Source organism: Zalophus californianus, chromosome 2 (assembly GCF_009762305.2).
Source record: "Zalophus californianus isolate mZalCal1 chromosome 2, mZalCal1.pri.v2, whole genome shotgun sequence".
NCBI lineage: Eukaryota > Metazoa > Chordata > Mammalia > Carnivora > Otariidae > Zalophus > Zalophus californianus.
Genome location: NC_045596.1, coordinates 101,684,833 through 101,709,422, shown reverse-complemented (window position 1 = coordinate 101,709,422; position 24,590 = coordinate 101,684,833). Strand labels below are relative to the sequence as shown.

Sequence of the window (24,590 nt, the reverse complement as noted above, 5' to 3'; positions counted from 1 at the left end):
ATTTTTGCAAAACACGTATGTAAATAAGTAAATGAATTCTCCTATTGTACAGGAAGATTAGCTACATTGCTGTTAAAAGCTGGGTGGAGGGTCTCACCAAAATTATAACTTTGATTTAGAATAAGAATCTAAAGTATCACTTTGGTGGTAATTAGATAATACAGTCAGCTATTAAGAATACTTTTAGATCATAGCAATAAATCCCTATCACCAATTTTCTTTATCTTCATTTTTTTTTTATCTTCCTGTTCATTAAAAGTGAAGGGGTTCATGGACCCTGGCCTAACAAGCCCAAACATGAAAAACTCTAGACTCTCTCCCAAAGAAAACACACTTCTTTTGTAAAAGGTTGGTATGAAAAATTCAGTCAGGAGAGAGAAAAAATGGCAGTGGAGTAGGAGGACCCTAGGCTCCCCTTGTCCCACGAATACAACCAGATAACTATCAAATCATCCTAAATACCCCAGAAATTGGCCTGAAGACTGGCAGAACAAACTCCACAACTAAAGGTAGAGAAGAGGACACATCAAAGAAGGTAGGAAGTGCAGAGATATGGTTTGGGAGAGAAACGGAGGATCGTGGCCAATGGGGTGGGGAGGGAGTCACAATAGTAGAGAAGGGCGAGAGACAGACTAACACACAGGGGAGCCCAAGGGGGAAACGAATCACCACAGCAATTGGCTTGGAAAACAATTTCATGAGTTCTTGCAACCAGTGGGATTTAAAGCCTAGAGTTTTAAAGGTCAGCATGCTTGGCTCTGGGAGAGGTCAGAAGGCAATGTACTGCTCTTGAAGAAAAGGCAGGGCAAACAGCCTACAGACATACAGCATGGAAACAGCGATCTTAAGAGCACCTGGGGCACACATAAGGAGGTTAGTTGCTTATCTCAGAGCATGTCCCAGAGAGGCAGCATTCACAGAGAGACGCCTCAAGAAACAAAGGAACTGCTAGGTACCCTTTTCCTCCCCAGCCACCTGCAGGAACCAGCACAGCTCAGACACTGGCTACCTAACTTGCTTACACCAAACCCCATCCCGCCCAAGTGGAACCACGCCTCCCAATCACACTTGCCTCAGTCCCAGCACAGCAGACCCCCTCTGCCAGAAGACCAGCCCAAACCCCTGCCCACACCACGGCTCCTGACACGGGGGTTTTGCAGGGCCTCAGTTGGGCAGTAGTGGTGACAGGTCTCGTTTCACAAATACACCAAGCATACCTACTTAAAACGCACCACCTTCAGGCCGGGGACCAAACACTGCCCACAACAGACACAGAGAGCCTCTGCAGACTAGTGGCCTGAGGATGAAGCGGCCAGGACACAACAGCAGAGCACATGCAACACACACTGGACACACTCCTGGAAGCACCAGACCCTGGGGAGTGGGGGCCAGTACATGGCAGGGCACTCCCAGACCTCTTCTTCATAAGATCATTACCCTCAAGAACGGGAGATGTAGCTGACTTTCCCAACACAAATAAACATGCAAAGAGACTAATTAGATAAAATAAGAAGACAGATAAATTCATCCCAAACAAAAGAACAGGACAAGGCCATGACCAGAGATGTAAGTGAAAAAGCTATAAGTCACATGCCTGATAGAGAATTTAAAGTAATGATCATAAGGACACTCAGACAAAAGAGTGGAAAACATGAGTAAGACCCATAACACAGAGATAAGGAGTAACATAGCAGAAATAAAGGGCACAAAAATGAAATGAGAAACGTGCTTGATGGAAAGAACAGCAGGCTGGAAGAAGCCGAGGAATGAATTAAAAACCTACAAGACAGAGTGCTAGAAAGTAATCAAGCTGAACAAAAAAGAGAAAAAAGAATTATGCAAAATGAAAATAGGCCTAGAGAATTCAGTGACTCCATCAAGCGTAATAACATTTGCATTATAGGAGTCCCAGAAAAAGAGAGAGAGAAGGGAGCAGATCATTTATTTGAAGAAATAATAGCTGAAAAATTCCATAATCTGGGGGAGAAAACAGATCTCCCAATCCAGGAGGCACAGAGAACTCCCATCAAAATCAACAAAAGCAGACCCATACAAAGACATATTGTAATTAAATTGCCAAATTATAGTGATAAAGAAAAAAACTTAAAAGCAGCAAGACAAAAGACAGTAACTTATAAGGGAAAACCCATAAGGCTGACAGGAGGTTTTTCAACAGAAACGTGGCAAGCAAGAAGGCAATAGCATGAATGGGGAAAATCTGTGGCCAAGAATATTCTACCCAGCAAGGCCCTCATTTAGAACACATAGATACAGAGTTTCCCAGATAAACAAATACTAAAGGAGTTCATGACCACTAAGCCAACCCTGTAATAAATATTAAGAGGATCTTTGAGTGGAAAGGAGAAACTAAAAGTGACAGTATAAGGTAGAAAACACAAAAGCAGTAAAAAAAAAAAAAAAAGTGAATATTTATGTAAAAAAAATCAGTCAAGAAAGTCGCAATATAAAAGGATATAAAATATAACAGCATATACCTAAAACATGGAGAGGAGAGGTGTAAAGAATGGGTTCAAACTTAAATGACCATCTCCTTAATGTAGACTGCTATATGCAGAAGTTATATACAAACCTAATGGTAACCATATATCAAAAACCACTAACAAATACGCAAAAAATAAGGAGAAAGAAATCCAGTTATATCACTAAAGAAAATCAGCAAACCATGAGAGAAAGACAAGAAAGGATCAGAAAAGATCTTCAGAAACCACCACAAAAAAAATAATAAAATAATCAATACACATCAATAATTGTTTTGAATATAAATGGACTAAATGCTCCAATCAAAAGACATAAGGTGACAGAATGGATAAAAAACAAACAAGACCCATTTATATGCTGTCTACAAAAGACTTATTTGAGCCCTAAAGACACCTGCAGACTGAAAGTGAGGGGGTGGAAAAACATCTATCATGCAGATGGATATCAAAAGAAAGCCGGAGTAGCAATACTTATATCAGACAAAGTAGACTTTGTTATTTTTTTTAAAGTTTTTATTTATTTATCCGGCAGAGAGAGAAAGCACAAGCAAGAGGAGCAATAGAGGGAGAGGGAGAAGCAGGCTCACTGCCGAGCAAGGAGCCCGACGTGGGACTCAATCCCAGGACCCTGGGATCATGACCCGAGCTGAAGGCAGATGCCCAACCATATGAGCCACCCAGGTGCCCCGCAGTAGACTTTAAAACAAAGACTGTAACAAGAGACAAGGAAGGACACTATATAATAATAGAGGACAATCCAACAAGGTACAAAAATTGTAAATATTTATGCACCCAACACAGGAGCACCCAAACACATAAAACAGTTAAAAACAAACATAAAGGATCTAACCGATAATAATACAATAAGAGTAGGGGACTTTAATATCCCACTTATATCAATACACAGAACATCTAAACAGAAAATCAAGGAAACAATTGCTTTGAATGACACCCTGAACCAGAAGAATTTAACAGATACATTTAGAACATTCCATCCTAAAACAGCAGAATACACATTCTTTTCAAGTATACATGGAACACTTGCCCATAAAACAAGTCTCAACAAATTCAAGAAGATTGAAATCATACCATGCATATTTTCTAACCACTACAAGAAGTCAACCACAAGAAAAAAATCTGGAAAGACCACATATACATGGAGGTTAAATAACATGCTACCAAACAATAAATGGGTCAACCAGGAAATAAAGAAGAAACAAAACAGTTCATGGAAACAAATGAAAATGAAAACACAACAATCTAAAATGGCTGGGATGCAGCAAAAGCAGTTCTACGAGGCAAGTTTATAGAAATATAGGCCTACCTCAAGAAGCAAGAAAAATCCAAATAGACAACCTAACCTAATACCTAAGGGAGCCATAAAAAGAAAAAAGAAAAAAAAAAAAAAACTAATACCAGCAGAAGGAAGGAATAAAGATCAGAGCAGAAATAAATGATATAGGGGCGCCTGGGTGGCTCAGTCGTTAAGCGTCTGCCTTCGGCTCAGGTCATGATCCCAGGATCCTGGGATCGAGCCCCGCATCAGGCTCCCTGCTCCGCGGGAAGCCTGCTTCTCCCTCTCTCACTCCCCCTGCTTGTGTTCCCTCTCTTGCTGTCTCTCTCTCTGTCAAATAAATAAATAAAATCTTAAAAAAAAAAAAAAGAAATGATATAGAAACTAAAAAAATAATAGAACAGATGAATAAACCAGGAGCTGTTTTTTTGAGAAAAATCAATAAAGTTTATAAACCCCTAGACAGATTTACCATGAAAAACAGAGAAAGGACTCAAATAAAATTACAAATGAGAGAGGAGAGATAACAACAAACACTCCAGGAATGCAATCATAAGAGAATATTACGAAAAACTATATGCCAACAAATTGTACAACCAAGAAGAGATGGATAAAGTCCTAGAAACATATACACTACCAAACCTGAAACAGGAAGAAATAGAAAATTTGAACAGATTGATAACCAGGAAAGAAAATGAGTCAGTAATAAAAAAAAACTCCCAACAAACAAAAGTCCAGGAACAGATGGCTTCCCAGGGGAATTCTACCAAATATTTAAAGAAGAATTAATACCTATTCTTAAGCTATTCCAAAAAATAGAAAACTTCCAAATTTATTCTACGAGGCCAGAATTACCCTGATTCCAAAGCCAGATAAAGACACCACTAAAAAAGAGAACTACAGGCCAATATCCCTGATGAATACAGATGCAAAAATTCTCTAGAAAATACTAGCCAACCAAATTCAACAATACCTTAAAAAAATCATTCACCGTGATCAAGTAGAATATATTACTGGGTTGCAAGGGTGGTTCAATATCTGCAAATTGATCAATATGATACGTCATACCAATAAAAGAAAAGAACCATATGATTATTTCAATAGACATAGAAAAAGCATTTAACAAAGTACAACATCCATTCATGAGGAAAAGCCTCAAAAAAGTAGGTTAGAGGGAACATACCTCAACATAATAAAGGCCACATATAAAAAACCCACAGCTAACATCATTGTCAATGGGGAAAAACTGAGAGTTTTTCCCTAAGGTCAGCAACAAGACAAGGACGTCCACTCTCATAGTATTGGAAGTCCTAGTCACAGCAGTCAGACAACAGAAAGAAATAAAAGACATCCAAATCCATAAGGAAGAAGTAAAACTTCCACTATTGGCAGATGACGTGATACTGTATATAGAAAATCCTAAAGACTCCACCAAAAAACTGCTAAAACTGATAAACAAATTCAGTAAAGCTGCAGGATACAAAAATCAATGTACAGAAATCTGTTGCATTTCTATATGCCAATAATGAAGAAGCAAAAAGAGAAATTAAGAAAACAATCCCATTTACAATTGTACCCAAAATAATAAGATACCTAGAAATAAACCTAACCAAAGAGGTGAAAGACCTGTACTCTGAAAACTAAAAAACACTGATGAAAGAAGTTAAAGATGACACAAAGAAATGGGAAGACAATACATGCTCACTGAATGGGAGAATATTGTTAAAATGTCCATATTACCCAAAGTAATCTATACATTTAATGCAATCCATATCAAAATACCAACAGCATTTTTCACAGAACCAAAACAAACAATCCTATAATTTGTATGGAACTACAAAATACCCCAAATAGCCAAAGCAATCTTGAAGAAAAAAAAAAAAGCAAAGCCGGAGGTATCACGATTCTGAACTTCAAGTTCTATTACAATGCTGTAATAATCAAAACAGTACAGTACTGGCACAAAAACAGATACATACATCAGTCAAACAGAATAGAAAACGCAGAAATAAACCCACAATTACACAGTCAATTAATCTTTAACAAAGCAGGACAGAACATCCAGTGGGAAAAAAGACCATCTCTTCAACAAATAATGTTGGGAAAACTGGATAGCAACATACAAAAAATGAAACTGGACCACTTTCTTACACCATACACAAAAAATAAATTCAAAACGGATGAAAGACCTAAACGTGAAACCTGAAACCATAAAAATCCTAGAAGAGACCATAGGGAATAACTTCTTTGACATCAGCTATAGCAACTTCTTTCTAGATATATCTCCTGAGGCAAAGGACACAAAAGCAAAAATAAACTATTGGGACTACATCAAAATAAAAAGCTTCTGCACAGTGAAGGAAACAATCAACAAAAGTAAAAGGCAATCTACAGAATAGAAGATATTTGCAATGACACAGCTGATAAAGCGTTAAGTATCCAAAATATACTTATACAAAAGAACTTCTATAACTCAATACCCACAAATCATCCAATTAAAAAATGGACATAAGACATAAATAGACATTTCTCCAAAGACATACAGATGGCCAACAGATACATGAAGATTCTCATCATCACTTATCATCAGGGAAATGCAAATCAAAACCACAATGAGATATCACCTCATACCTGTCAGAATGGCTAAAATTAAAAAACACAAGAAACAACAGAAGGTGGCGTGGATGTGGAGAAAAAGGAACACTCATGCTGTTGGTGGGAATGCAAGCTGGTACAGCCACTGTGGAAAACAGTATGGAGGTTTCTCCAAAAGTTAAAAATAGAATTACCACCTGATCAAGTAATTCCACTACTGGATATTTACAGAAGAATATAAAACACTAATTCAAAGGGATATATGCACCCCTATGTTTATAGCAGCATTATTTACATTAGCCAAGATATGGAAGCAGCTCAAGTGTCCATCAGTTGATGGACTGATAAAGAAAATGTGGTGTGTGTGTGTGTGTGTGTGTGTGTGTGTGTGTACACACAATGGAATATTATTCAGCCATAAAAATGAATGAAATCTTGCTGTTTGCAACAATGGATGGAGTTCGAGTATAATGCTAAGAGAATTGAGTCAGAGAAAGACAAATACTGTATGATTTCATTCATATGTGGAATTTAAGAAATAAAACAAACAAGAAAGGGGGAAAAAGGAGAGAGACAAATCAAGAAACAGACTCTAACTGTAGAGAACAAACTGATGGTCACCAGAGGGGAGGTGGGTGAGGGATGGTGAAATAGGTGATGGGGATTAAGGAAGGAGTGTACTTGTCATAATGAGCACAGGGTGATGTATGGAAGTGCTGAATCACTATATTGTACACCTGAAAATATTATAACAATGTATGTTACTGGAATTAAAATACTTAAAAAAAAAAACAGTATAAATATAAAACCTGAAAAAAAAAAATAGGTCAGATAGCCCACTGAAATCAACATATCAAGCTTATGCATGTTACTATTCTTCTGTTATTTTACCCTATATACTACTTATTGTTTTTTCTCAGTATTCTTAAGCCTCTTGGGATTTTTTTTTTAACAAGGACCTACATTAAGCTTACTACCTGTCTCTAGTTTCCAGAAAACATCTTTATTCCACTTTTTGATATCTATGACAACTACCCATCTGCTGGTAAATTTCCTATTCTCTATGATTCTTACAAACTTTCAACAGTTCCCACATCTGTAAGTAATGTGTGTACCAGGGGTTGGACCCTTTTAAGTCCATATGTTTCACAGAGGAGAGGAATAACATGATCAGAGCTGGTCTTCAGAAAGATTACTCTGCCTGAATTATATCTCACTGCCCCCCAAATTCATGTTTAAGCCCTAACTCCCACTACCTCAGAAAATGACCGTATTTGGAAACCAGGCTACTAGAGAGGTGGTTAAGTTAAAACGAGGTCATTAGAGAGGGCCCTAACCCAACCTGACTGGTGTCTTTTATAAGACGAACTTTGTGTGTGCACAGAAGGATGACCAAGTGAAGAAGCAGCAAGAAGGCAGCCATCTGCTAACCAAGGAGGATCCTCAGAAGACAAGAAACCTACAGACACCTTGATCTTGGACTTGTAGCCTCCAGAACTATGAGAAAATAAATTTCTGTTGCTTGAGCCACTCAGTCCATGGTATTTCGTTATGGCAGCCCTAGCGGACTCATACAGATGGGATGGGTTAGCAGGCAGTTGCAACAGTCAGGGACAGAACCAGGGCAGCTGCGGCAAGGGTGTGGAGACCAGCCCAAGTGTGGAAGACACTGCATAACTGAAATGCATAGGGCTTGAGAAAAGGATGTGAGCACTGAGGAAGATGAAGAGTACACATTTGCTCCAAGAGATGGGCCCGGCTGGCAAGAAAGATGGTGATACTGTTTAAAAATATTGGGGAGTCGGAAAAGGGGGGCAAGTGATTTCAAGGAAAGAGTTGTTTAATTTTAGACACATTTCTGGATGTGTCTGGTTAAGTGCTTTCTTGACATGTCTTTGTCAGTCTTGGTCTTTATTTCTTCACACAGCAGACACCAAAAAATTACTGATGGACCAGATTAAAAGAAGTTTTTAAATGAAATGGAAGATTAAAATAAAATAGGTCGGTCCAACTACAACTGCTTTTGGGGGGTTGGTTTTTAGTCTTATACCACATGTTCTTAAATAGTGAGCCTATCTCAAATTTCCTTGAAAGGAACTAACTTGTTTATTTTTTTTAAAGATTTTATTTATTTATTTGACAGAGAGAGACAGTGAGAGAGGGAACGCAAGCAGGGGCAGTAGGAGAGAGAGAAGCAGGCTTCCCGCGGAGCAGGGAGCCCGATGCAGGGCTCCCCATCCCAGGGCCCTGGGACCATGCCCTGAGCTGAAGGCAGATGCTTAACGACTGAGCCACCCAGGCGCCCCAGGAACTAACTTTTAAAACACCCTTTCAGTTATTCTCTTTGCACTTTCTGTATGCCTCAGCTTATCCTGCATTTTAACCTTCCAGACCCTGTCTTCAAGGTTCATTCCATTCTTTTTTTTTTTTTTTTAATTCATTTGAGACACAGAGATACAGAGAGAGAGAGCATGAGCAGGGGGAGAAGCAGAGGGAGGGGGAGAAGCAGGCTCCCCGCTGAGCAGGGAGCCCAATGTGGGCCTCGATCCCAGGACCCTGGGATCATGACCTGAGCCAAATGTAGACACTTAGCCATCTGAGCCACCCAAGTGCCCCAAGGTTCATTACATCCTTATATAGTATTTACCTATTTTTGTACATGCATTTAAAAATCTTTGAGCTCTTCAGAAAATAATCCCTAAATTTTAAGGAATTGTTTTATTTTTTTTAAAGACTTAATTTATTTGTGAGAAAGAGAGTGAGAGCACAAGCAGGGGGACCCACAGAAGGAGAGGGAGAAACAGACTCCCCACTGAGCAGGGAGCCCAATGCAGGCCTCGATCCCAGAACCCTGGGATCATGGCCAGAGCCGAAGGCAGACACTTGACTGAGCCACCCAGGCGCCCAAGATATTGTTTCATATTAAATGACTAATATTTTCTAAATAAAAGTAATGCAATAAAATCATGGGAGAAAAGATGGCAGAAACCTTAACTTTGCTGGACATGGCAAAGCCTCTGGGAAGAGTTTAAATTCTTTTTTTAAATTGCTCTGTTCAAATTTCTGCTACATTGTCGATCTAGAATTCTGACCATGAATCTGTATTCTAAACACCAAGAAGTCTAGAAGTTATAATTCATTACTTGTTGTCACAAAGAGATCGTGTTTTGAAAAGGTAATACCAAAACTGTATTATCTATAAACGAGGTTAATGATACTTGTGCTTCATAAGCTTGTATGTAATCAAGATTAAACATATTATTTGTACAGCTGACATAGAGCATATGCTCAAGAATTTCATTCATTCAAAAAATACTCTGTAAATACCAAGGTCCCAGGAATATAGAGGTGAAGGTCAAACAACTGGCCCTTCCTCTCCTGCCCTGTGCAGAGACTGCCTATCACTACAGCAATCTCCCTAGGAATCTGGCCAAGGTTGGACAGATCCCATGAATACTTTGTGGCTTTAATACCCTCCCCACAAAATAATCTGTGCCTCACTTTTCCCACCGTGTACCAGCCGAAAGAGTTGCTGTAATTCATCATTTTTTAATCCAACATTTACTGTACATGTCCTCTTTATATATAGTATCTCTATTAAACCAGTTAGCAAGACTGTCTTCCCAATTTTGCTTGCATTATATTCCCATTACTAAATTATTGAGTTTAGAGTAATGTAAAAATGTAAGTATGTAAAAAGAACTTCTAAAACTTAGAAACACAGAGTATTTCTTTTTTCACATAATTTTTTTGGACAAACGCTTTACCCCCAAAGAAGATAAGGAAATAAGGTTAATTAATCTTACATTTAAAGATTAAAGACTCTGAGAAAGGCTCTCCAAACTTCTGTTTCTAACAAGAAGTAACAAAAGAGGACCAACCGTGCAAAATGCAAGATTATACCATCCCAGATCATAATTTCCAAGATTAAAGAGACTTTCTTTCCTTGAGTCCCCATCTATTTCAAGTAGCCATTGAGCCAGTAAGTAAATGACACCTTCCCCCAACACACATACACCATCTTCAAATGAGTCAAAGCTAGAAATAGCTATAAGGAGAAAGATCAAATTACACAGGAGAATGAAAAAAAAAATCTAGGCAAGAAAACTAATATAATTAATAGATGGGACTGGAGGTGTTAGATTAAAAGATATATGTTATTAAGCAGTAAATAAATTAATTTTATTTCTAATTCAAGACAGATTGTTCATCAACTGATACATTTCAAAAAGTAATTTTTTAAATGGAGGTATTATTTGATTCTGTTACTCTCTTCCATTTTCTATTTCTGGAATGACCAGTGAAAAACCTATGAATTGTTTTCTATTTGCAAAATGATTCAGCTTAGAAAGGAGTAGAGTAAGACTGGTCATTCAACAATTTCTCCCACCCATCGTTACAGACATCACATCACAAAGACTGACTCACCTTGTCATACAATTTCTGTCCTTTTAAGAGTTTTAAGTTGTGGTAATGAATTTTGGCTTATAAATCTGAACATTAGGATTAAACTATTTGGGCCATTCCCTCACAGCCAAAGAGGATACTAACAATGGTACCAGATAGTTCTTAATCCTAATTTATAAAACGATTAACTGGTCTTAGATTTGAGAGAGAGAGGTTTAAGGATTTTTTTTTTAATTTTATTTATTTATTTGACACAGAGAGAGAGAGAGAGAGAGAGAGAGCAGGTACACAAGCAGGGGGAGTGGGAGAGGGAGAAGCAGGCTTCCCGTGGAGCAGGGAGCATGATGAGGGACTCGATCCCAGGACCCTGGGATCATGACCTGAGCCAAAGGCAGCTGCTTAATGACTGAGCCACCCGGGCACCCCAAGAGAGAGGTTTAAGGATTAAAGTGTCTGATTCAAGTATGAATTGTCAGATCTGTACTCCTTATTTAGAGGATTAGAACTAGTTCTGGAATTGGCGAGAAATATTGATGTTATTCAATAGCTGAAAAGAAAAACTTCCATCATAAAAAGTAATCCCAACAAATGATTATGTTTTACCATTATTTCTTCTTTTGAATAATGTGAAAAGTGTCTGCAGAAAGAACTACAGCGATGCTGCATTCAATTTATCGCCTTTACATGCCTCATACTGAAGTATTTATGTTTATTTATTTAAAGTTCTAGCTCGTTCTACAAATATTGATTGAACCCCTTCATAGGCTTCAGCCTGGTCAGTCATTCAGCAAATGGAGCCAAAAAGGATCTGGGATGAATCAATTCAGTCTCAGACCCTCAGAGAAGAAAAGAGAGTAAGAGATTGCTAGGTTATGTCTGTATTTTTTTTAATTTACTTTTTTTTTTTAAAGATTTTATTTATGTATTTGACATAGAGAGAGACAGAGAGAGAGGGAACACAAGCAGGGGGAGTGGGAGAGGGAGAAGCAGACTCCCCGCTGAGCAGGGAGCCCAATGCGGGGACTCGATCCCAGGACCCTGGGACCATGACCTGAGCTGAAGGCAGACGCTTAACAACTGAGCCACCCAGGCGCCCCTGGTTTTTTTTTTTAAAAACCCTTCCCAACTAGGAATTTCCAGTAACATTAGGGGACATGAAATTAAAACACATCAAACTATTAGAAGCATGTGGGAAAGGAAAGATGGTCCAGGATGTTGTGAAAGAAAGGTGGCCTGAAGCACGATTCGGACCAGGATCAGGAAAAAGGATGAGAGGACTTCCCAGCTCAAGGAAACAGCGGATTAAAGCAAAGAGCAGGAGGGTGTGAGAAGGTGAGAACGGAAGTGAGAAGCAGCGGCTGATCTGTCAGCTACCTGTAGAATTTAACAAACACTCTTTGAGTGGCCACCGTGAATGAGGTCAGATACAAAAAAATCCATCCCAGTCCTTGCCCACTCCGAGAAGCTCAGTCCCACTGCTGGAGAGAAACACATCAACAATGTCCAACAACAGAAATCATCAGGTTCTGAAGTAGAATATGTACCAAGCACCATGGGGAAAACAGATAAAAACAATTTTCCCTGGGAAGGTAGGGAACGTCTCACATAGAAGATTGCTGAGCTAGGTCTTAAAGGATTTTTGAAGAGAAAGGTGGGAACGGAAAGAGAGGAATTGATAGGAAAAAGGATTTTCCAAAAACAAGGCTCACATAAGCAAAGGCCAATCATTGTTAACAGTGATGGTCTGTCAGATGAGAGACTATAATTAAGCAAGAGCACTGGCAGCATCAGGAGAGTATGCATGGTAAATCGTAGAAAATAAGATTGAGCAGATAGATTACATTTGAAAAGGGAAGTCAGATAGGGTCTGGTCATAGGTAAGTAAAGGGAAGGGGAAATCAAAAGACAGAGCAAAGAAAAATCACTAAGGCAGGGAAGACTCCGAGGTGTCTAGCTTTGAGAATGAGAAGAATAATTTCACTACAAACAGAAATTTGGTAGAAAGGGATGCTAGTTTCAGGAAAAGATGTTAAGTTCTTTTTTTTTTATGCATTTTGAGTTGAGACTATGGTGGTTTATCTGTCCTTCAAGCAGGGGAAACACAGTCCTAACACAGAGATGGGAAATCGGGGACTGAGACAGAGACTACAAATGATCTGCTGAAGGAATAGGAGTAAACAGAAAGAAGAGTAGAGAGCCAAAAATGGAGCCTTGGGGAATATGAAAGCAAAAGACTAAAAAGATGAGAAACCAGAAGAAAGGACAGTTGGATGGGTGAGAAAACCAAGTTGATGTGGTGGAACAGAACCAAAGAATTCTCAAGAAGATAAAGGCAGGAAATAATATCAAGTGCCAAATTGTAGGGTGTCAAGTACCAAGTAGGCTGTCAAATAGGCTGACAGATTGGATGAGGCCACATGTGTGAAGTGAAAGGCTGGTGGGGCCCAAAATGATTTAAGTAGAATTTTGGGGGGCAGGATCCAGAGTTAAAGAGAGAAAAGAAGAGGGACGCTTGGGTGGCTCAGTCGTGAAGCGCGTGCCTTCAGCTCAGGTCATGGTCCCAGGGTCCTGGGATGGAGCCCCGCATCGGGCTCCCTGCGGGGTGGGAAGCCTGCTTCTCCCTCTCCCTCTGCCTGATGCTTCCCCTGCTTGTACACTCTCTCTCTGTCAAAAATAAATAAAATCTTAAAAAAAAAAGAGAGAGAGAGAGAGAAAAGAAGATGAAGTAGAAGAAGAGAGCACAGGATTCCAGGATATTGGCCACAAAAGAATGAACAATGCACAGCACACCTAAGGAATTTTATACCACATAGTACATGATAAAAAAATCCAAAATGCTTCTTAAAGAAAACAGAATTCCTAACAAGTTTAAACTATTAATCCTGAAAAATGATTCAACTTTCTATACAGATTACTCTAAGAAATGTTAATAGGCAGCCTCTAAGATTCCCAAATACTTTTCAAATATAACTTTCTTTGTTACATATAATCATCTTCATTAAAAGACTGACCAAGTGTCTAAATGTATGCATTACTGCACCAAGAGAACAAGAAACCTCAACTAAGCTTTCTACAGCATAGGGCCCATGAGCAGTGATTACACAGGGTGGGTGGTCCACACAAAATGTTTTCATCAGCAGCTGACGTTTAGTAAGCACTTCCTGAGGAAAAGGTCCTAAGGCTTTATGATGCTTATTTATATGGAGAATTCCTGGTTCCTACCCTAAGGTGCTGGCATCTTCTCAAAGTGCCTAAAGGAGGAACTGAGAACAACGTATTCAGAGAATCTAGCCAGATCATTATTACTCTGTACAAATTTCCTTTAAGGAAAAAACAACACAAACACTTCTTTCTTGACTCATTTTATTGTTTAATTATAAATTTCAACTACAAATTAATGTATAGCTTAATTTAAATAATTAAAGAGGGGCACCTGGGTGGCTCAGTCATTAAGCGGCTGCCTTTGGCTCAGGTCATGATCCCGGGGTCCTGGGATTGAGCCCTGCACTGGGCTCCCTGCTCAGCGGGAAGCCTCTGCTGTTACCCCTGCTTGTGCTCTCTCACTCTCTCTGTCAGATAAACAAAAATTTTTTTAAAAAAATTAAATTATAAATTAAACAGGAACATTTCTTTCAATAGTTCAATTACACTTGGAACTTCCTCCTCATTTTATCATCTCTGGAATATCTTAAAAATCTGGAAAACTTTCACCTCAGGATTCTACAGAATAATTCCATCTAGAGGGTAAAGTTAATATGGGGAAGTAAGTAGCCCTTTGAAAATAAATCACACATGCACTACAGATTTCTGTAAATGAATAAGCAAGCATTAAGGATACACTGGGCAAAAGTCACCTTGCACAGGAAGAGTGACGGGGGACGGCCGGGATGAGACATAAATTAAACACTGCATATTGGCTGTCTGTTGCCTCCAGGTCCTCCAAATTTCTTCAAACTAAAAATATCCTACAGGAATTTAGAATGGGACTAGTCTGGCTTCTAAGAACCAGTCTATGGCTCAAGAGGTAAGGTTCCCTGGGAGTCACCACTTTTAGTCTTCCCCTAAATTTCTGGGGCTATAAATAACCTAGCTTAGAGGAGGAGTTTGATAGCAAAAGAGAACACAATAGCGAATCTAACAATGGATACAACAAGGAAACACTGCAAATCATGCTGCCACAACTGAATTTCCTAACGATACAATCTTCCAAATGATTTACAAACAATCAAGCATTAAATATTTATTGAGCATTGACAGCATTTACAAGACCAGCTCTCGGATCTCAGAGTGCAGAAAATGACCAGCTCAAAAACGAGCAAAACAAAATACATTTGCTTGGGCAGAATATAGTCATGGGGTTCAGGTTTTTGCCCTGAATGTGCTGATTTGCCTTGTTCCAGTTCATGTCTTCGACTGTTACCCCAGGCCAGCCTTCTAACAGATGTGTGCTACAGGACAAAGGGGCCCAATCAGGGTTTTTAGAAAATCAACAAACACTGGAATTTGGAAAAACAAGCAAAGGCCATGGCACATGTGTAGTTATTATCCTGTTGTACAGGCATCTTGTGGTTGAAAAATAACAGTTCCAGTGATGCGAGACCTAAAAATTACCTTTCTCGGTATCATAGATGGTGATTTCTGACAATCAATGCATGGATGAATAAAGTCAGTTTTATAATTATAACATATAAAGAATGATTTGTGTTTTGTTTACTACATCTGTAATGTTTTATTTTCAAATTAAACTTAAAAATCATGGCCATCCATTTAAAATGGCGTCATAAATCTAAGTGAGAATACTTAGAACACCATTGTTATACCATTGTCAAAGTCTAATTACATACTGGCCATTTTATAAACACAAGGAGAGCCCTCAGGGTGTGTCACAAGGGGCTACTGCCTTTTCTACACTGAAGTCACTTGGCATCAAACACTTCTTAAAAGGCTTCTAAGGTGTGGTAATATCTATGACTCATGAATTGTCCTTTCATGCAGTTACATGATTTCCATGATTAAATGAGCTATTACATTCTTACTTCATTTGTTTACTGCACATAAACACCATTACAGTAAACACTGTGTTTTTTAAGGCAAATTCGTGGCATCCACTTGCCAGATATTACCCAAAAAAGATGGCAGGAGAGAATCTAGTATCACTGCATCAATAGTGCTATTTACCTAAAGGAAGAGAAGAAAGGTGACTTTATCCAATACCCAAGGAACACAACTAGAGGCAACCTGTGAACTAGTAAGAACTCCACTCCGCACTTGGCCACAGTGCTAAGAAATGGAGGAAGCCCACAAAGGGGGGGCCCTGGGGAGTGCTCTTGGGACTGAACGGAAGAGTGCAGTGAGGCTGGGGGAGGGCAGGAAGAGAAGGCAAGGGACCAAGTGGGCAAGAAGCTCACTCAGGATGATCAATGGGTAAACCAGCAGATGAACTCAGGTCATCAGTTACTGTTCTGAACCTCAATCCTCTCCTCTATAAAACAAGATCAGTGAACTACAAGGTCTGACGCCTCCCTCTGAATTTCACAAGCCCTTGTTTTTATGCCTGGAATTGCATGGAATACGTGCCGTGGCAAAGGGCACGGGTGTCAAGCGGGCCAGGATCCCATCCCTGCTCCACACAGGAGCGGGCAGGTCCCCCTGCCTTTCCCAGTCTCAGTGTCCACTGGAGTCTGGAAGCAGAGAAGTATGGCAAACAGGCCGCCACCTCCTAGGAGAAGCCCAAGGGTAGAAACAGCACGGCTAACTACCGCCATTTTTTCCTAAATAAGAGCATCTGGAACACATTTAACACTAAACTGTCCATAAGCAGCATACATTTCACTCACTGCTCTCCAGTACGTGGTGTATGTATGTGCTCTTTGGGATAAAGTGTTCTTTCTTCTGAAGTTTTTACATGGTTCACAGCTTTAAAGTATATACTTAATGTTACACAATCCCATGGGCATTTGAAGAGGCCAATCAAAATATCCAGGACACCACAAGTAAGCTGGGTGAGCAGCACACACACTGGAGAAACATAGACTCTGTCACCACATCTTGCTTTTATCAAAATTCTCATGTCAAAAGAAAGTTACTCCAGGACTACAGCAGGACCTTACACTCAGTGGAGTAGACCTTCTCAGTGGTTACCTGCCTTTGCTTCTCCAAGGCTTCCCTTTGGTCCTGTCTGCTCCCCCATACTCCTTTTTTTTTAAATATTTTATTTATCCATTTACTTATTAGAGAGTGCGAGCATGAGTGCAGCAGGAGGAGCAGAGGAAGAGGGACAAGCAGACTCTGCTGAGTGCAGAGCCTGATGTATAGGGCTCAATCCCATGACCCTGAGATCACAACGCGAATGAAAATCCAAAGCTGGTCACTCAACTGACTGAGCCACCCAGGTGCCCCTGCTCTCCCATACTCTTACAACAGATTTTGTTTAAGCAGCTAGAATTAGTTTCTGTTGCTTGCAACTGAAGAATCTTAACTGACACACATGGGGTGAGAAACTAAACTGTAACTAGTTATTTAAATCCAAAAGATCTATTAAATCCCATTTTGTCAAGATAGACACTGTATCAAGTTTGAACTTTAAGTTAAAAACACAAGTAACATAACAAATCGTATATATTGCTATATGGTATATATAATAGTTATTATAGATTCTATAAAAAAAAAGTGGAGGAAAATCAGCCCTTTCAAGTGAAAACAACACAGAATACCCAGGTGTGAAGCAAAAGTGACCTTCAACAACACTGAGAAGTTGGAAAATTGATGTTCAGTCATCTTCTTCCTCCCCTTTTATTTCTACCTCTGCCCTCCCTGCCCCACACCTCCCTGCCCTGTCTCTCTTTCAGCACCTGAGCCATACCCCCATACCTAACCAGCACCCCACATTTATACCATCCCTCCCTAAATTCCAGTCCTAGTCAGCTATGGGGGAAGAAATTATACTCACAATTTAACTCACACTAAATGTTAAAATCTGATAATGACTGAACTGTTCTTTTCAAAGGTATTTGGATTTTAGAAGACATCTGGGCAAAAAATGTTAATGCCAAAGTAATAAACCTCCGAGAGATTTTCAGGTCAACTGGACAAAACCGTTTGAGGAATAAGGCCATGGGTTTTTCAACTTTTCAAAGAGGTCTGGATATCTGAGCCATAATTTAGTGGGAAATTATGGCAACCATTAACTCTGCTTTTCTTTCTCCACGTTTTCTGGTCAGTCTTATTTGTTTGGGTAATGGAGATGTGGTTGCGAAGATATTGTTATATCACGTCCATAATCATTTTTTTCTTGTATCTTTCCCATCAGTCTTGCCCTGGTTTGGTCAACTATCAGTACATCTTTTACATGCCAGAAAAATATACTGTACTTAAACTTATGTCCAGGTTGAGCTACACAGACGTGGTCTAAATCATCATTTTAAGGTTTTTATTCTTGTCAGCCTATTGCCCGGTAAAAGATGATTTGTTAAAAATCCCTATCTTCCACAAATCTGGATAAGTATTCTACTCTTCACTTTCAACATGCTGTCTATAGCTAGTTATCAAGTTGGCAGGACTCTCAACCTTAGCACAATTAACATTTGGGGTCAGGAAATTTTTTGCTGGGTATAATGGAGGTATCCTGGGCATTGTAGGATGGTTAACAGCATCCCTGGCCTCTACCTACTAGGTACTAGTAGCACAATTCCAAATATAAACCAAAAGTGTCTCCAGGCCTTGCCAAATGTTGGGGGTGAGGGGCAGGGGCAAAATCACCGCCCTTTGAGAACCAGTGAGTTAAAAGAAGATTATGAAAAACTCATAGTTGGGAAGAAAAATTTAACAGCTGTTATTACAAGGGTGGTAGTGTGCTATGCAATTCAGATTATCCTCACTCACTAGCCCCTATACCATTTTATTCTAAAGGAAAGAGTATCAAAAGCTTCAAAGAAAAAAGAAATGATTCTGCAATTAATGAAGTGTCTTTAAAAAAGGACTAGGGGAAGCCCCACCATGAACCTCGTCTGGAGGAGAGTTCTTCTGTCTTCTAGTCATAGAACATGCTCCTTTTTTATTACAGTTTGTGCTACTAGAAAAGAACAAAACTATTTAGGACATATATGTACCTGACCATAATCAGCTGTGCAGGCCTAGAAGACAACTGCAAAACAAACTTCAAACAATGTTTAAAACTTAATTTCGGGAAACCTATTCAAGTTACTAAAATAGAGAAATAGCACTAACCCATATATATTGGGTTACAAGTATCTTTTCAGTTTTACTGGATAATATAAGTGGTTGATAAAATTTAAAAATTACCGCAGGCCTGAAAAAAACTAGACCTGCATCTTTTGCTTGTTGTTATTTTGGAATCAATAAAGACCCAAGTAATATAAAAGCACATTTCTCATTCAACAACCGAGGTTTGATGGCAAAGCTTTGGCCCCGTCCTCGGTCACCTCACAGGTGTGAATGACATTCCATCAGCATCCTATGCTAAAGAGGTAACTACTGGGGAGTGAAGCTCTGCACCCGGGCAGATCCTTCACCTCAAACCCAGGAAGGAAGGCCAAACACACAGCTTTTAAAAAGGAGGTCTCACCTACACTTACAGGATGACCATTAAAATATACCCTGATCCTCTTTCAGATTCCACCAGTGTTGTTAATCAGCCCATTTTATGCCCTTTTCCTCCTCTTCTTTATAGACCAGTTGGTCTCAAAGTGTGGTCCCAGGTCAGCATCACCTGGGAACTTGTCAGAGATGCAAATCATCAGGCCCCACTCCAGACCTAAGGAATCAAACTCTGGGAGACAAGGTTCAGCATTGTGTTATAACCCCCCAGGTGATTCTAATGCACCCCTCAAGTTTGAGAACCAGTAACTGTAGGCCAGTGTTATTTCTATAGCCACAAATATATATTTGTTTTTTACAGAACAGGAAAGTGTACACTAGTGAAATGAGTCCTCTGCGCACTTTATATAAATTCTCATTTGATCCTCAAACCTGATGCAAGGTAGACGTTACCCCCACTTTAGGTATGAGGAAACAGGCCCAGGGTCCCCAAGCTAATAACTGCAGGAGGATTAAAGTTTTTGCACCTTTTGTCACTATTAAAACAAAAGTGTGTCGCACTTTATTAACAAAGTCCGTATCCTTTGCTCTGAAAGCTTTCGGCAATAAGGGAAAAAACAGAAATAGATGGGTGAGAGCAGTGTGCCCGCTGGCTCGGATCCTACCAAGTCGGAGTTTCGGGGCACGACCCTGGGAAGGTATTTTTCCGATAAAGAGAACTTAATTCAGCTTTGGTCCCTCTGTCTTTGTCCGCGGGACTGCGCGCCCCCAACACAGAAGGGATTGGAACTTCAGGGTGGGGACCCGGGCGGCAATTCGGCGAGCCCGCTCACCCCTCCGCCGCCGGACATCCCCTAAGCAACAGGTTGTGTGCGCGAAGGGAGTCCGCGGGCCGGGCCCGGGCACCCTGCGGCTCTGGGCCCAGGGGACTGGTTTACCAGGGGAAACTGGCACACTCCGAAGCCCGGGGAAGTGTCTAACCCGACACCGCAGCTCCGGGGGAGGAGAGGGCGAGTGGTGAACCCGAAACCGCCGAGGGCTGCGCGGAAAGAAACCACACGTCCCACTAAGGTCGGAGTGAAGAGAAGGAAGAAGCTGGAATGGAGGGGCGGGGGAGATGAACCACAGGAGATGGAAATGGGATGGGGGAGGAAGAGCCGGCCAGCACTCACTGTGAGGATCGCTCTTCTCCCGGACCCCGTCCACTCGGCCATCGGGGTGGATGCGCAGGAAGAAGCCCCCGTTTTTGCAGTACAGCCGCTTGGGGTCCTTGAAGTGGCCGGGCGGGAAGGCGCCGCTGCCGCCGTCCTCCGGCAGGGCGGGCAGCGTGGTGATGCTCCCGGCTGCCATGGCCCCACCGGGGCTCTGCCGGGGTGCCCGCGCCCCTGGAGCTGCGCGGGGAGCCGCCGCCCCCCGGCCCCGGCCCCTGACCCGGTCCGGGGCACGGCCACGGCCCCGGCCCCCCAGCCTCCCGCCCGGCAGCGCGCGGCCGCGCCCGCGGGCCCCCAGCCTCGAGCCGCTCGGCCGCTCCCCTCTCCGGCTGCCCGAGTGCGCGGTGCGCCGGGGGGCTCGGGAGCTGGGGTTTAGGGCCGGGTGTCTCCGCGGCCGCCGCTCTCGAGAGGGCCGCCTGCCCTAGCTGGGATCCGGCAGCAACCGCGGGCACCGCGTCCGCTGGTCTGGCACCCGCCGGGCCGCGGCGTCACATCTTCTACATCTCCACCCCCGAACACCCACACCCCCCCACGCCCCCGGCCCTCCTCCCTTCCTGCGCACCGCCCCCTACTCGCTCGGGGCTTTCTGGGGCCGGCCTCTGGGTCGGGAGCTCTGGCCGCAGCACGCAAGCGCGCGACATCAGGCCCGGCGGGGAGCCCAACGCAGCCGGGGGCGGGGGAGGTTGCGGAGGGCCAGCCGCTAGGCAGACGACCGCAGGGGCCTCCGCAGCTCTAGGGGCTCGACCCCGGCTACGTTCCCCAGAAGTCGCCCCAGCCCAATCCTGCGCCATCCAAGCCACGTTTAGTCTTCCTCCACACTGCGGAGCCTTTGCTGTGCAACCAGCCGTGACGCAACTTTGAAACGTTTAAGTGCAACTTTCTCTCCCATTCTTTTTCCTTGTCAGCGTTTCAAAGCGAAGAAACTCTTCCCACCCCCAAGAAGTAAAGGAATCGGAAATGAGGGAGGATTCTGTGTCAGAATAAGTTTTGAACACCTCTAATCACCAAAAGAGACGAGGGGGTACGCGTGGGGCACAAACCGTTAAACTTGAAGGCAGAGGCTGAAGTCATTGACTAACAAAAGGAAAGAATGAGGCCAGGGGAGGGGAGCAGACCAGACTGCTAAAAGAAAAAAGGTTTTCTTTTACCACCCTAACTTGAATTAGACAACGTGGAGAGATGAAGATAGGCCTCAAATCCTTATGTGATAGAAGTGGGTTAATAATGTCTTATTCCTAAACTGGCACTAGCCCTGGTTAAATTTTTAGGCATTTCTTGAAGGGGGGGGGTGCGTAGTTTTCTGAAAATCCCAAACTTCGAAATTGAAGTTCATTGGACGTTGGTAATTTTCAGTAGAAAATTCCAGGTACTACAGATTAGCAAAATATCCATCCCGAAAATTTCTTAATCTTGAGCGTCTCCTATATGCAAAGCATTTGGGTAAGTGCAGTGGGAGATGCCCAATCAGGCAGGATCTTGTCTGCACAGTGCGGAAGGTAAGATCGGCAGCATGAACAACACAAATGGATACAGTGCCAAGGCCATAGAAGAATAAAATGAGGTGGTGTAAGATTTCAGACAAGGGCTAATTCAATTTGGGGGGTAGGCTGGGGTTAGGGAAAGCTTCTAGGAAGATGTGAGAGTACAGTGTTCCTTTATTTAGGAACATGTTTGGTTTCAAAACATCAGTGTATCAAAAGATGAAAGCATTTGTTCATAAGTCTCTGCGAGGGGTTTAACTCTAGATGCCTGACTAGAATGTTAAATAGAAGTATGAAGCGATTGGAGCTTTAAAACCTGGCATATTCCTCCCTTTTTCCTTGAGCTGGGACATCCATCTTCTCCTGCCCTCAAACATTGAAATTCCTGGTTCTCAAGCCTCCAGCCTCAGAAGGAGTTAAACCATCAGATTTTCTAGTCCTCCAGTTTGCTCACGTGTCCCTAGGCTGGTATATGTTCTCTGACCTCTCTCTCCAAAATGGACAGGTTTTATCTGCATTGAAAATCTGTTGAAACAAATAATCCCTTCCAGATGATCTCTGTAGTTATCCCAGGGAATGCTTAATGCTACTGTAGCATTCATGAGGTTGCCACTTACTTTGACTTAGGTAGACTTGAATAAGCCTGGAACTCTGTGTCAGAGAAAGCTGAGTATTCCAAGAACAAAAGAATAAAATCTAAATCAAAACATTTTTTTAACAGTAGTATCCAGAAATCTGGAGAAGAGCTATATGCAGTTTAAGTAACTTGTATGCTAATGGACCACGGATCTCAAGGAACTTCATTACTTGTACAATTAACCCTTGTTTCCTAGTTCCTTCCAAAACCAGGAGAGGCCATATCACAGGAAATGGTTAATCCAGCTCTGGGAATCTAGGTCTCCAAGATAAATACCGTTAATTCCAATAAGATATCCTTAAGATAGTTTTCTCTAGTTCCTACCCAGCCCTCTCCCAACACACACTTGTACACGTGCAGAGACAGACACACTATTCTTAGATGCAATCAGTTTGCTCTTACTGGAACCATGAGTAGTCAAATTACATCATCAATTTACCCAGCTATAAGGATGAAAATAAATGTAAGATGATGGGTACAAAGCTCATTATTTTTAAAAACCACTAGGTTCCAGTGATAACTATTGTAAAACTATAAAGGAAATAGGAATTTCCCTCACAACACCAAGATAAATTACTTTAAAGTTAAGAATTGTTCAGAATCCAAATGATGAAAACTGCAAAGATTTAATGAGAGTTTAAAACCAACCAACCAAACAAAACCCTCAAATGTTCCTGGATAGAAACATATAGTAAAATACCAATGTAAAATTCCATACTAGTTTAAATTTTAGCACAATTGTAAAAACTATACAACAGTATTGTAAAATTCATTTGGATAAATAAACATAAGAATAGCAAATACTTTTTTTTTCATTGTAGGGAAAAATGTAAATTACTTTCTTCAATGGAAATATCTTCAATGGAATATCTTCAAAAGAAATATCTTCAGTGGAAAATTAGGCATCATCTAGGTATCTAAGTGTATGGGGTCTCTACACTTTTCATTGTCTTTGAGCAACTTTACAACTCTTGTAAATTGTAGATAACTATCATGGACTGAATTTTGTCACTCTCTCCCCCAAATTCCTATGTTGAAGCTCTAACCTCCAATGTGACTATATCTGGTGATAGGGCCTTTTAAGGAGATACTTAAGATTAAATGAGGTCATAGGGTGGGGTCCTAATCCAATAGGATTGGTGTGTTTATACAAAGAGGAAAGACACCAGAAGTGTGCACATAGAGAAAATACCATATGAGGACAGCAAAAAGCCTGCTGTCTGCAGGACAAGGAAAGAGGTCTCACCGGAAACCAAACCTGCAGGGCCTTAATCTTGGACTTCCAGCCTCCAGAACTGTGAGAATTTCCATTGTTTAAAGATTTACATTGTTTAAACCCTCCAGTCTGTGGCATTATATTAAGGCACCTCTAGCAAACTAATACATTAACCAGTAACACTCAAATGAAGTATATTTAATGAAGGACATTGAGTTCCCTTCTGTGATGGTTAATTTCACGTGTCAACTTGGCTGGGCTAAGATAAGCCTACAGAGCTGGTAAAACATTGTTTTTGGGTATGTCTGTGAACGTGTTTCCAGAAGAGATTAACATTTGAATCAGTAGACCAAGTAAAGAAGATTCACTCTAATGCTGTGGGCATCATCCAATCCAGTGACGGCTAAATAGAACAAAAAGGTGAAGGAATGGTGAATTATTTCTCTTTTTCCTTGAGCTGGGACATCCATCTTCTCCTGCCCTCAAACATTGAAATTCCTGGTTCTCAAGCCTTCAGCCTCAGAAGAAGTTAAACCATCAGATTTTCTAGTCCTCCAGTTTGCTCATGGCAGACTATGAAACTTCTCAACATTCGTTGACTACGTAAGCCAGATCCTATAAAAATCTCTGATATAGCTCTATCATCTCTATATATCTATATATCTTAGTAGTTCTTATCTCTGGAGAACTCTGAT

General features: G+C 41.1%; 1 protein-coding gene across 1 annotated transcript in view; it reads right to left on the bottom strand.

Annotated features, from left to right (window-relative positions):
* FGF2 (fibroblast growth factor 2) overlaps nt 1-24,033 on the bottom strand; it is a 68,269-nt gene extending 44,236 nt beyond the window's left edge. Inside the window, 3 exon segments of the mRNA XM_035726338.1 lie at nt 20,523-20,966; nt 20,969-21,293; nt 23,926-24,033. Coding sequence (XP_035582231.1) covers nt 20,523-20,966; nt 20,969-21,293; nt 23,926-24,033 — 877 coding nt within the window.
* Between the last annotated feature and the right edge of the window lie 557 nt (nt 24,034-24,590).